The sequence below is a fragment of the Sphaeramia orbicularis genome, chromosome 10 (genome assembly GCF_902148855.1).
Source record: "Sphaeramia orbicularis chromosome 10, fSphaOr1.1, whole genome shotgun sequence".
Taxonomy (NCBI): Eukaryota; Metazoa; Chordata; class Actinopteri; order Kurtiformes; family Apogonidae; genus Sphaeramia; species Sphaeramia orbicularis.
In genome coordinates, this window is record NC_043966.1 from 4149818 (window position 1) to 4162651 (window position 12834).

The 12834-nt window shown below is 38.9% G+C and overlaps 1 protein-coding gene across 2 annotated transcripts; it reads right to left on the reverse strand.

Annotated features, from left to right (window-relative positions):
- Positions 1-5626: 5626 nt before the first annotated feature.
- rnf4 (ring finger protein 4) lies at positions 5627-12255 on the reverse strand. 2 transcript variants are annotated; one of them, XM_030145533.1, is made up of 8 exons: positions 12106-12255; positions 10500-10538; positions 9794-9944; positions 7944-8026; positions 7795-7807; positions 7602-7719; positions 6107-6158; positions 5627-6014 (listed from the first exon to the last, which is right to left on the reverse strand). In XM_030145533.1, exons 2-8 carry the CDS (start codon positions 10509-10511, stop codon positions 5865-5867), a joined length of 579 nt encoding a protein of 192 aa, XP_030001393.1. In that variant the 5' UTR covers positions 10512-10538; positions 12106-12255; the 3' UTR covers positions 5627-5864. The 2 variants fall into 2 exon arrangements, with proteins under 2 accessions (XP_030001393.1, XP_030001392.1); XM_030145532.1 differs by having other exon boundaries at positions 12080-12255.
- Positions 12256-12834: the final 579 nt, after the last annotated feature.

Below are 12834 nucleotides of genomic sequence, written 5' to 3' on the forward strand. Positions count from 1 at the left end.
GCGAAAATAACATAGCACAGGAGTCCTGATGAAACCGCACGTTGTGATGTATAATTTGCAGGGGTCTTTCCAATGGTTTGGGCCCTATTAATCGCCGAAAATGTGTCCGGAAGATGAAGATGATGATGAAAAATAATAATAAACGAGCGGAAGAACAATAGGTGCTCGTGGCGAATTGCAATGGGGGAGAGGTGCTCGTGTCGATGCCCGAGCCCCTAAATAACCACTAGAAAAACAGAATAATAGAGAATGGCAAAGACATTAACTGGTTTATTAACATATTTACCTTAAAGGTGAGACGGTCCGTGCATGAGGAGGACGACAACAGAGGAAGAGCAGACCCCGGACCAGCTTCTAATCAAACTAAAGAAGTTAAAGGTGGACAACAGGGACCAGAAGACTACATGGACGCAGCGGACGGCCTGAAAGAACCCCACCTTTGGACCCGCTGGACGGGGTTAAGGGAGCAGTGAATCCGACTTCCGGTGCCCTGACCTGGGACACAGCAGACACGGACTGGAGGCTGTGGTTCAAACAGCGGCAAAGGACACTGGAAGTTTGGATTCTCAAATGCATGGTTGATGGTTCACAAAAAGTCGACTTCGGAGATTAAAGTGAGCTACAAACGTTACGGATGTTAAATCGCTATCTGCTGGTATGCTAACAACAAGCTAACAACATTTCTGTGTTGTCTCCGAAACGCTGTTTCCTCAGTGGGTTTATTAAAGGTAGAACTGAACCGAGTAGTGTTCCAGTGGACAGGGTTCTGGTTCTAACTGTAGTGAACTGAACTGTGTTCCAGTGGACAGGGTTCTGGTTCTAACTGTAGTGAACTGAACTGTGTTCCGGTGGACAGGGTTCTGGTTCTAACTGTAGTGAACTGAACTGTGTTCCAGTGGACAGGGTTCTGGTTCTAACTGTAGTGAACTGAACTGTGTTCCAGTGGACAGGGTTCTGGTTCTAACTGTAGTGAACTGAACTGTGTTCCAGTGGACAGGGTTCTGGTTCTAACTGTAGTGAACTGAACTGTGTTCCAGTGGACAGGGTTCTGGTTCTAACTGTAGTGAACTGAACTGTGTTCCAGTGGACAGGGTTCTTGTCCACATTATGGAGAACAGGTCCAATTAAAACACGGTTTCTTTGTTTTGTTCTTTTCAGTTCTCCATGGACGAGGAGGCAGATTCTCTTTGAGCCTTTTTTTCCTTCAGTGCGAATAAACCCGTTTAAATGCATAAAGTTCATTTTGTCCATATTTTCTTATGCTTCACATTAATTTATATATATATATATATATATATATATATATATATATATATATATATATATATATACACACACACACACACACACACACACACACACAGGGTGGGGAAGCAAAACGTACAATGAACATTTAGTTGTTTTTTCTCAGCAGACACTACGTCAGTTGTTTTGAACCCAAACATATACTGATGTCATAATCATACCTAACACTATTATCCATACCCTTTCAGAAACTTTTGCCCATATGAGTAATCAGGAAAGCAAACATCAAAGAATGTGTGATTTGCTGAATGCACTCGTCACACCAAAGGAGATTTCAAAAATAGTTGGAGTGTCCATAAAGACTGTTTATAATGGAAAGAAGAGAATGACTATGAGCAAAACTATTACCAGAAAGTCTGGAAGATACTATTAAAGAAGAATGGGAGAAGTTGTCACCCCAATATTTGAGGAACACTTGCGCAAGTTTCAGGAAGCGTGTGAAGGCAGTTATTGAGAAAGAAGGAGGACACATAGAATAAAAACATTTTCTATTATGGACATTTTCTTGTAGCAAATAAATTCTCGTGACTTTCAATAAACTAACTGGTCATACACTGTCTTTCAATCCCTGCCTCAAAATATAAATTTTGCTTCCCCACCCTGTGTGTGTGTGTGTATATATATATATATATATATATATATATATATATATATATATATATATATAAAACAACTTTATTTACAACTGAGTATACAGTTCAAATTTTTAAACAAACATCAAGATGTCAAAAGAGAAAGAGCATTTGAACATATAAGTTTAAGAAAATAATGCGTAGATTTAAAAATACAAGGCATAACATACAAATAATAACAATAAAAAAAAGATAAAATAAATAATAAATCTGATAAATATAGGCAAAGAAATGCAACAGAGTTCAATCAATATTGAAAAATTGTTTATAAATAGCCAATGTGTTACTGCTTTTTTTTTTTATTATAAATAATTCTAAAGATTTAATATAATTTTCAAATTCTAATAGGAAGAATTTTTTTTACTATAAATGAATTCTAAAGATTTAATATAATTTTCAAATTCTAATAGGAAGATTTTAAAATTTGGGTGTGTTTTAGTATATTTGTTTTTATGTATATAAAATTTTCCAAATATGAATAAATTTACAATAAATTCTAGATTGTTAGTATCATGTTTAAAATAAGTAATTACATTTTGGGATGTTATATTTATTCTATTGTTACTTTTAGATATGATATAATTTTCAATTTTGGACCAAAAATTAGAAGAATGTTCACATAAAAAGAAAAAGTGTAAAGTAGATTCAGACTGACAAAAGTTGCATATTTCTTCCATATCATAAAATCGACACAAAATAGCATTGCAGGGATTTATGTTATGTAAAATTTTGAGATGTAAAGTTCTAATTTTGTTTGTAACACAGTATTTATATGGTAATGACCATGCTTTTGACCACTCGATTTTAGAAAAAGCTGAATTCCATACTGCTTTACCTCTGGGGGAGATTTTCTTCTTTTCATTCAATGCATTACATATATGTCTGTTATTACAGCTATGCCTCACATTAACTTGAGTAACAGTACTGTTTTGGTGACCTCACTAATTATCTGTTTACAGACTATCCTAGCATTATGTTTGTACATATGTCATATAGAAACCCACATATTTATGTTTATCACAAATGCCACAGAGTGAATATTTGTGTTTTGCGTTACTGGATTTATAGTATTGTAAACACAAGAGCACCACTTGCTTCCGAATGAGCATGTCCCGTACCAGACCCAGCCACGTGATCACGTTTTACGATGACGTAATGACGCAGCTCTGACTTGGCTCTTGGCTCATGGAAAAGCAAACCGGTTCTTTGGAGGCACCAGGCTGGTCCTAGCACCGGCACCGAACTAGCACCAGGTTCTTTACAGAGGAAAAATACACACGAAATTCTCAATACACACAAAATTCTAAATGAAAGAACAAACTTAAAGAAACAACAACACTGAAACATGTAAAAACCAAACAAGCCTAATTTGTATACGAAATATGGTTTTAGCCCACAGGCGCACGTTTGACACCTGTGATCGAAAATTGAATAATAATAAGCTATAAATGACGACTCCAAATGTTCTTCTTGGTTTAACGTGAACATAATATTACATCTATAAATAATGACAACTCAACATTTTTCTCTTTATTTTACTGCAAACAAACCCATTAAATTATAAAAATATTTACATTAACAAACTATCCTTTAACAATAAAAATGTGATTAACCTGAACTGTTTGCACTAAAACAGAGAAAAGTTTGTAGTTGAGATGATTTATAGATTATTACGTTATTTTCCTGGTTCTGATCCAATGCAGATCAAACTGAACTGATGTGACTTTGACCCGGTTCTAGATCCTTCTGGGCTCATGTTCCAGCTTCTTATATTTTATTATTTCCAGTCATTTTTTCTCTGTTCACTTTCTGTCTAGTTGTAAACACAGCCTCTTCAACATGAACACTTTCAGGTTTTCAGCATCTTTGAATCGTGACAAAACAAAACCTTCCATATTTTCTTCTGCTTCACAAACCAAACAAACCCAAGAGGTCATGACCTCCATCTATTTACTGAAACTCCATCCATTCACTGTGAATTCTGCCCGTTTTATTTATGGAACAAAACATTAAATCAAAGTTAATCCAGGTTTTGTTCATGTTTCAGGAACCTGGGCCAGACCTCATCCCGGTGCAGGTGGTCTTTACAGATCCTGGATCAGCGAGGCACCACCAAGGACGAAACAGAAAACAGGGACAGAAACGACCATAACGTAGACGGAGCCCACGAGTTAAACATACGACAGGTTTAACAACATGGACAGAACACTGGTCTACGAAGTGCACCAGGACCATGGGACCACCAGGACCATGGGCCTCATGTATAAAGACTTGCGTGGACTTCAGACTGAAACCTGGCGTACGCTTAAATCCCAAAAAGTCTGTACACACACAAAAAAAAATCCAGATGAATAAAACTGAGCGTATGCCTGAATCCAAGTACATTTCTTTTATACATCCCAATCAGCTGGAGTTAAGTGCATATGTTGGAGTACCAGACTCCTCCCTCTCCACACCCACATTTAAATACGCAAATCAGTATAAACAGGGTCTGCAGGTGGGATTCCCTCTGGGATTCCCTCTGCATGATCAGATGACGTCAAGGTGGATGCGAAGTGGAGGCTGAAACAGGTGGAAGAACAGAAGAGGATGAACTCAGGCCGTTTGAGGAAAGAGTCGACGATATTGTGGGTGACACTGGTCTGACAGGGCTGACATGGATCACCCCCAAGGTAAATATATATGTAGTACTAGTGTAAGTCACACATTAGTTCATTCTATGGGTCATACACAGTCTGATCACAGCCAAACTAGATAAAGGTTCATGTGTGATCATGTCAGAATATCAAAGAGGAAATCAAAGACTGTGACTCATGTTTAATCACTCAAATTATTATTTTCCAACAATGGGTCAGAAGACGGTCAGACGCAGTACCATCTTCCTGTTGCCTCCCTGGTGTTTGTCGATCCTCTGGTCCTACAGCCTGCTGCTGATGCCTGTCCGACCAGTATGAGTCCATGCTGACCCGGGTCACAAGAGGATATTGAAAGGACAATAGACGGAGTCAATGAGCGACTGGACCAACTCATAAATGTTCTCACAGACATTAATATTAGATTAAATGCATTTATCAACCAGTGAATTCTGTGTCCTTGTCTCTTTATTCAGTTGTTGCTTAATGTCCTCCTGGGCAGGATTGGCATTGGTGGGTCCAGGGTCTGGTTGGTTCTGGTTCTGGTGGTGGATGTGCTGCTCTGACAGTAGGATGATGTGTCTGTGTGTTCATTGTTCTTCTGTGTGTCTCTGATGTGCACATCAATCGGAGGAATGACCTTTGTCACATCATTAACAGTTTCTCAGTGTCACCTCTAAGTGTCGCCAAAGGTTCCAAAGCACTAGAAACGTGTGTACTCCTTCTATGGAGTTGGCATGAAGGACTGCACATTTCCATTGTCATTTCACTCGTTATACATCTGAACGTGAGCGTGGAAAAGGGCGTACGCCAGGTTTTTGTGTGTACACATGTTTTCAGGCCCCAGGTCCCACAGTAACAGGACTCTACCGTTCATGGTCTCATCTGTTCACATCGACACCAGGGCCTGAATCTGACCAAAACCAGGATAAAGACCCCGGGTTGTGGTCTCAGTCCACTGATGTGGATCGATGACACGTCCGCAGTTTTGGACCAGTTGTACGGTCCCGTCAGAACACACGATTAGAGACGACAGCGCCGACGCCACGGCTCAGGTTAGTTTCTACATTTTCTGGTTTTATTGTTTTAACTTAAGCAAATTGAACAAAAGATGCAGGAAATATTGAGACTGTCAATATGGTGGACACGTTTAGGGGCGGTCCTCAGGTCTGTGATGATGTCAGAACAGCAGGGGGCGGTTCTCAGGTGTGTGATGATGTCAGACCTGCAGGGGGCGGTTCTCAGGTGTTTGATGATGTCAGACCTGTAGGGGGCGGTCCTCAGGTGTGTGATGTCAGACATACAGGGGGTGGTACTGGCGGGGGGTCAGTTTCTTCCTGCAGGTGGGACAGGTGTGCGACCTGCTCAGAGTGTCTCTCAGACATTGGCTACAGAACACGTGACCACACTTGGTAGAAACCACCAATCGGCCGCTGTCTACGATCTGACATCACAGGAAACGACAGGAAACGCATCATTAATGGAAGCCGTGTGTGACGTCAGCATCATGTGACACGTGTCAGGTGTGAGTCTCACCTCAGAGTACGAGTCCATGCAGACAGGACAGCTGATGGTCCCTGGAGTACACCTGAAACACACAGGTCACATGACTGAGTCTGACCAATGACCACTAAAGTCAAAAAGACACTGAGGCTCCGCCCACACAGCAGGTCTAAATGCACAGGTCGGATTTTTAGGTTTGGGTTTAGATTAGATTGAACTTTATTGATCCTTTGGGCAAAACCCTTAGAAAATGGAGGTTCCAACAGCTGCACTTTGGGTCTATTTTAAAAATAAATATATACCAAGATAAAAGAGAAACTATTTTTCAGATAAAACACATTTTTATATTTTTTTTTTACATTATATTCAATACAAAAATCTGGATGTTACACGGTCAAAAGGACATGAAAATTATACACTGCTATTTTTTTTAACATCTCTTTATTCTCTCACAGGTGCATTTTGGGAATTGAACTAATTATTCAAGGCAGAGTGTTTGACAAAAATGGCCGCTGTTGTAAAATAATTCGCAATTTATATGTGTTTAACTGGGTAGGTTCTGTATGTAACACCAGTGGACACGATGGGTTCCACACCAAACCTGGAATGAGACTGAGACTGATGAAAAACCCACATGTGTGGATCAGAAAAACCACTAGGATCCACACATTGAACACAGTGTCTGTATTTAGAGTCTATAGAAGAGCATTTACACATGTTTACACATCTAATGCACTGACACCTAGGGAGATTTAATGTCCATATTTGGGTCCTATTTTTTGACCCAATATTTGATTATAAATTCATTAATTATGGGATGGATCAGAGCAAGAGTATAATTTTTTGTGCATTTATCAGACAGACAGATACTTTATTAATCCCAAGGGAAATTCAAGGTCCATCCTGGGGGGAAATACATAAGTAAGTAAGTAAATTTTATTTATAGAGAACTTTTCACAGACAGAGTCACAAAGTGCTTCATCAATTCAAATCAGAATCAAATTAAGTTTACAGAGACCCAACAGAATCCTTCAGGAGCAAACACTTGTGATTGGTGACAGTGGCGAGGAAAAACTTCCCTTTAACGGGCAGAAACCTGGAGCATCTACATTTACCTTTTATTATTGGGTCTAAAAAGATGGAGAAGTGACAGATGCTAAAATAAACTCAGTTTCAGAGAAGCACCCACATCTAGTTTAATAATCACAGGATGAAAGTTATAATAAATTGGTAGCAGTAATAGTAGTCATAACAACGATATATACTAACTAGAGCATTGACCCATGAGGAACCATGGGCTCTAGATCCTCTGATACAGCACTTACCATAATGCTGGAAGGTCTCACAGCATCTGTCTGTATCTGTGTGTGTGTGTGTGTGTGTGTGTGTGTGTGTGTCCATCCAGCTGTCTGTCCATATCTGTACGGTTCTGACTAATGTAGACATTCAGGCCCAAATGGTGTCGTGGTCTGAACCCTCAGATCCAGTTCATCCTTGGACTTGTTTCAGGACCTGCTCTTTTTCCTACCTGGCCCGGCTGTTGTCCCGTAGTGATGACATCAGAGCGGCGTTGAGAAGGGGGGGCGTGTCTTCATCTTCATCACTGCTCACTATGTAACTCTGCGCTGCTGTTCTGTTCTGAGGACCTGAATGGGGACACCCACAGGAAAATGTTGGACTGTCTTTTAAACAGACAGAAGAGTTAAAGGGGTGGGGCTTACCTTCGTCCACCAGCTGCAGAAGACGAGGACGTAGAGAAAAAAAAAATACAACACAGAAGAAACAAAGACACCACGTTACACCAGAGTGGACGGTGTGTGTGTGTGTGTGTGTGTGTGTGTGTGTGTGTGTGTGTGTGTGTGTGCGTTACCAGTACAGAGTCGCTGTGCGTCAGGTCGACCACGGTCAGAGGTTCAGATCCTTCACAGGTCAGATCCACCACCTCCTCCACACCTGAAAACAGACACCGTCACTGAACAGGTCATGTGACTGAGTCTGACCAATGACAAAGTCAACATCTAAACTAGAGGACGAACCAGGAAACAGATTAAACAGATCTAACAGGTTGAAAAACACAAAGAAGCACAAGATAAAAAAACAGATACGACATGAAAATACACAAGACACAAAATCACTCATCAGATCCTTCCATTTCTAAACAGGGCTTTTATTCTGAAAATGTCGCCATCTTGTGGTGTTTCTCGGTCACTACAACACAAACGCCTGCAGCTGCTGGAATCGCACTACAACCCTCCGATTAAGGTTTTCTATCGTATCATCAGATTCAGCAGAACCTCCGCTTCATCTGGTTCATTTTAAGTCACAATTGAATTTATAAGAAAAAATATCATAAAATTGATAACTGACATATGTAGTTTTTTTTTTTAACTTAGTGTTTTCCAGAAGAATTGTCATCTACATCTAACTTTACAGCCATTTATTGAATTAAATCTGCACAATGTACTGTTATGCACCATCGAGTCGCACCACTGAAACAGCCAGAACCCACACTTAACTGGCCTGTTTAAACCAGGGGCTCTCAGACTCATTTTCTTTCAGGTTCCACATTCAGCCTGATTTGATCTCCAGTGGGCCAGACCAGTAAAATAATAACAGAATAATCTATCACTAATGACAACTCCAAATTTTTGTCTTTGTTTTAGTGCAAAAAAAAACAAAACATTAAATTGTGAAAATACTTACTTTTATAAACTATCCAAAAAAAAAAAAAAAAAAAAAAAAAGATGTGAATAACCTGAAAAAACTAAAATTTCTTGAGAAAAATCAGTGCAATTTTAACAATATTCTGCCTAAACTTCTCATTTCTATATGTGCATTATGGATCAGATCTACAAAGACACTAAATACTTATTAACATGCATAAAATTGTTCAAATTGTGCTTAATTTTCTTTACACATTTCAGGTTGTTAATATTTGTTCAGGTTATTCACATTTTATTGTTACAGGATAGTTTGTAAATGTAAATATTTTCAGAATTTAATGTTATTTTTTGCACTAAAACAAAGACAAAAATTTGAAGTTGTCATTATTTATAGACATAATATCATATTATTTTTTTCACATCAAACCGAGAAGAAAATCTGGAGTCGTTTCTTGTAGGTTATTATGTTATTATTTACTGTAGATCATATTGGTCTGAATGAACTAAAATGAGTTCAACCTTGACTGTGGAATTTTTGCACTTTGCAAATTCATCCCACAGCCCGGACTGGAACCACTGGCGGGCCACATTTGGTCCCCGGGCCACATGTTTGAGACCCCTGGTTTAAAGCATCTGGATCAGATTAGTTTTGAAAACCTACGGAGTATTTAACCCACAGATGGTCTTGGTCGATAAGGGCTGTAATATAAACTGGGGTGGTGTAAAGTCATCAGGTCTCGTCTTTACTCATCGTCCAATCACAGGTTACCTTTATGACTCATCCTTTACATCTAAACTCCAGTTTTTGAGACGTTTCCAAACACTAGGTTGTTCTAGTTTCTACACTGCTCATGTATAAATATGTAATTTCATATCATTTCAGTTATTATTATTATTTCTCTGTGTAAACATGGTTAAAACTAGAAAAACAAACTACATCTAAAAAGCTGATTTTAATTAGTCCCTGTCAAACTGAACAGCACACCATCCCTGAACACACCAAGTTGCATTCATAGGTCAGTATGAGAGTGGGAAACATCAGAACTATCAGACTCACTGTCTTCAGTGTTGTCCATCACGTTGATGGTCTCTGTGGGGGGGGTGGCATCCACAGGGTTAGCCGTCCTGTTAGCATTAGCCACTCTGCTGGTCTTGGATCCGGTTCTGGAGGCTGGAGGTTCACCGGGCCTCCTCCTCTTCCTCTGAGCCTGAACCAACAGTTATCACATGACACGTTCACCTCAGATCTGAGTCTTTAAAACCGTCTAGAAGTTTAGATTTAGATTCTCCTGCTTTTTTGAAATCCATTAACCATCATTCTGCATTTTGTTCTTTTCTTTTAGTTTTTTTTAGTCGTTTTAGACATGATTCCACCTGCAAATGTTCCACCAAAACAGAACCATAGTGGACTGAAGCAGACCTGATCTGTTTAGTTACTTCCATTGTTTTTATTCATTCTTTTATGTGTTTTATTTGTTCTTATTTCTGTGTGCAACACTTTGGCCAACTGTATTGTTTTTCAAGTGCTTTATAAATACAGCTGAGCTGAACCAGACGCAGATCAGAGCTAGGGAAATATGGACAGATGTAAAAACCAGAGGCTCATAATTAGATCACAAAATCAGATAAAGACCCCGTTCACGTCTAAACCTACACTGAAAAGTCCTGTCAAACTGGTTTCATCAAACTCCATAAATTTCCTGTAAAAAAAGCATGTCTGATCATTTAGCCCTTAAAGTGAAAGAAGAAAAGACAGGACTTACAGAAGTGCTCATATCAGCTCAGACAGATCCACCTCAGACCTGCAGAAACACAAACCAGGAAAACATCTGATCATCGCAGACCTGGACCCAGAGCCATGACCCTGGACCAACAGAGACACACAGAACACCCATCAGCCCCAGAGGTTCCATGACGGTGGGTTTCGGTTCATTCTGTTGTCACAGGGTCATGTACGTGGACAGGTCCAGAAGTGCTGCAGGTTCAACACAAGGACAAACTCAAATATTCACCAGATATGAGGAATGGGCGGAGTCAAGGGAAGGTTCACATCTGGTCAAAATAATTTAAAGACAATAATCTACACCAAACTTCTATTTTTGGTTCGGTAATTATTTATATTTTCAGGAAAATGTATTTTGAAATGAGAAAAAAATTGTGGAAAAAAAAAAAAAAAGTGAGTAGTTTTGTGAGTGTGAATGTTTGTACAGTGACCCAGTTTAGTGCCGTCATTCTGGGTTCATTTTATAAACTCTATAAATAAACTACATTTATTCCAAGTAAACTGATATTTGACTATTATATTATTTATGTCATATTCTAAACACAGTGTTTAAAATCAATAAATGCATATATCTGTGCAAAATACATGTGAATATAATGTTAATATTATTTGCATGTTGTAAATATTGTAAATAAATGTATATGATATGGATAACTGAAATAAAAAATGTTTAATTTGATATTTACTTTTGTTGTCCATCTGTGATACTGACATTTGCCTAAACTCTTTCTATTTAGGTTTGAGCAAATATTTTTTTCCTCTAACCAATTATTGGGTTGTAAAAATAGAGGGTTTAAGGTTTACACTGAATACATTTGAGGATGAAAATGTCAGAGGAACTTCACTTTGGAGAACTTTGGAATTCTGGAAAAAAAATAGACATTAGATTTTTGTCCATCTGTGATGCAGTAGTTTTAGATATTTTTCATTTAAAAATATTTGAAACTAAATGTTGTTGAGTCTGTTTAAGATGGCATTTAGATCTTTACAATTATGTGGAATATTTGTCTGAAACCGGTCTGGTTCAAAAGTTATGAATCAAACAGTAGTGGGCGGTCCCTCTGTGACCCCGCCCAAATGTAAAAACAGGAAAGGAAGCAAAAATGTAAACATGTGACCTCATATTCAGATCAATTTCACTCATTTAGGATCTGACTAGAAATATAATCCTGCTCTGATTCAATTAATGCTGCATAATTCAACTGAAGCCTTATTCTGTCATCCTGTTACTGTTTTACAGTCTGTGTTCCACTGTAAAAAGTCTGAGAACCACTGATTTAAATAAATACAGTTCGTTAAAGTGAAACTGATTCTGTCCTCTGTCACCTGGTGAGCTAAGCTAGCATTAGCATCTGATACCAGCGACCCGATGGCTTCATGTGTGACTTGTGACACTCCTAACGATCGATAATCACCGGTAAGAGGAGAAGGGTTAATGGTGAACCGGTGGAAGCTTTTACACCGGGAGCAGACTCTGACACTACACCTGTTAGCCATTAGCGGTTAGCTCTGTACACACACACAACACACTTCATTATATTCACCGATAACCGCACTCACCTGCCGTCAGAGTCACGTGTTTTTACCTGTTCAGGTGCAGACGAATAGTTAATCCAACTAAACCTCCAAACAAACGCATAAAATCCGCGGCAGGCGAAGCTAACGGTGCTGATGCTAATACAAACACAGCATCCAACTGATGCCGCTTCTCAGCTTTTCTTCTTCTACGGTTTCTTCTTCTTCTGCGGATTCTTATACCGCGACACCAGGCTGTATAACTGTGGGAGCGCCCCCTGTGGTGAGGACAACTGACATACTAACCACTGAACTAAACTGAACTAAACTAAACTGAACTGAAATGAAATGAAATGAAATGAAATAAAATAAAATAGAATAAAATAAAATAAAATAAAATAAAACAAAAATAAAATAAAATAAATAAAATAAAACTAGAAGCACTTGGAGAGCGCAGACCTCCGCCAAGGCTGATCTGTGCCCCCACCCCCCCACCCCCGTGGGCCCCCCCCACCCCCGATCACCACCAAAATTTAATCATTTCTTCCTTATCTTCCAAAGCCTGAAAATTCCATCCAAATCTGACCATAACTTTTTGAGTTATGTTGCACACTAACGGACAGACAAACAAACAGACAGACAGACAGACAGACAAACAAACAAACAAACCCTGGCAAAAACATAACCTCCTTGGCGGAGGTAAATATGGATGAAAAACACAGCTATAAGAACAATATTCAGTTTTTAAATTAACGCATAAAGACCCAGTGCTATTTTTATGGCAATTACAAAAACTATTT

Bases quoted from the DNA above. Each gene is read 5' to 3' on its own strand.
- rnf4 (XM_030145533.1), bottom strand. The intron at 8,027-9,793 runs GTGAGTCTGATA...GTCTGTTTTCAG, and splicing joins GATGGACAACACTGAAGACA to GTGTGGAGGAGGTGGTGGAT. The intron at 6,015-6,106 runs GTGAGACTCACA...CTGTGATGTCAG, and splicing joins GCATGGACTCGTACTCTGAG to ATCGTAGACAGCGGCCGATT.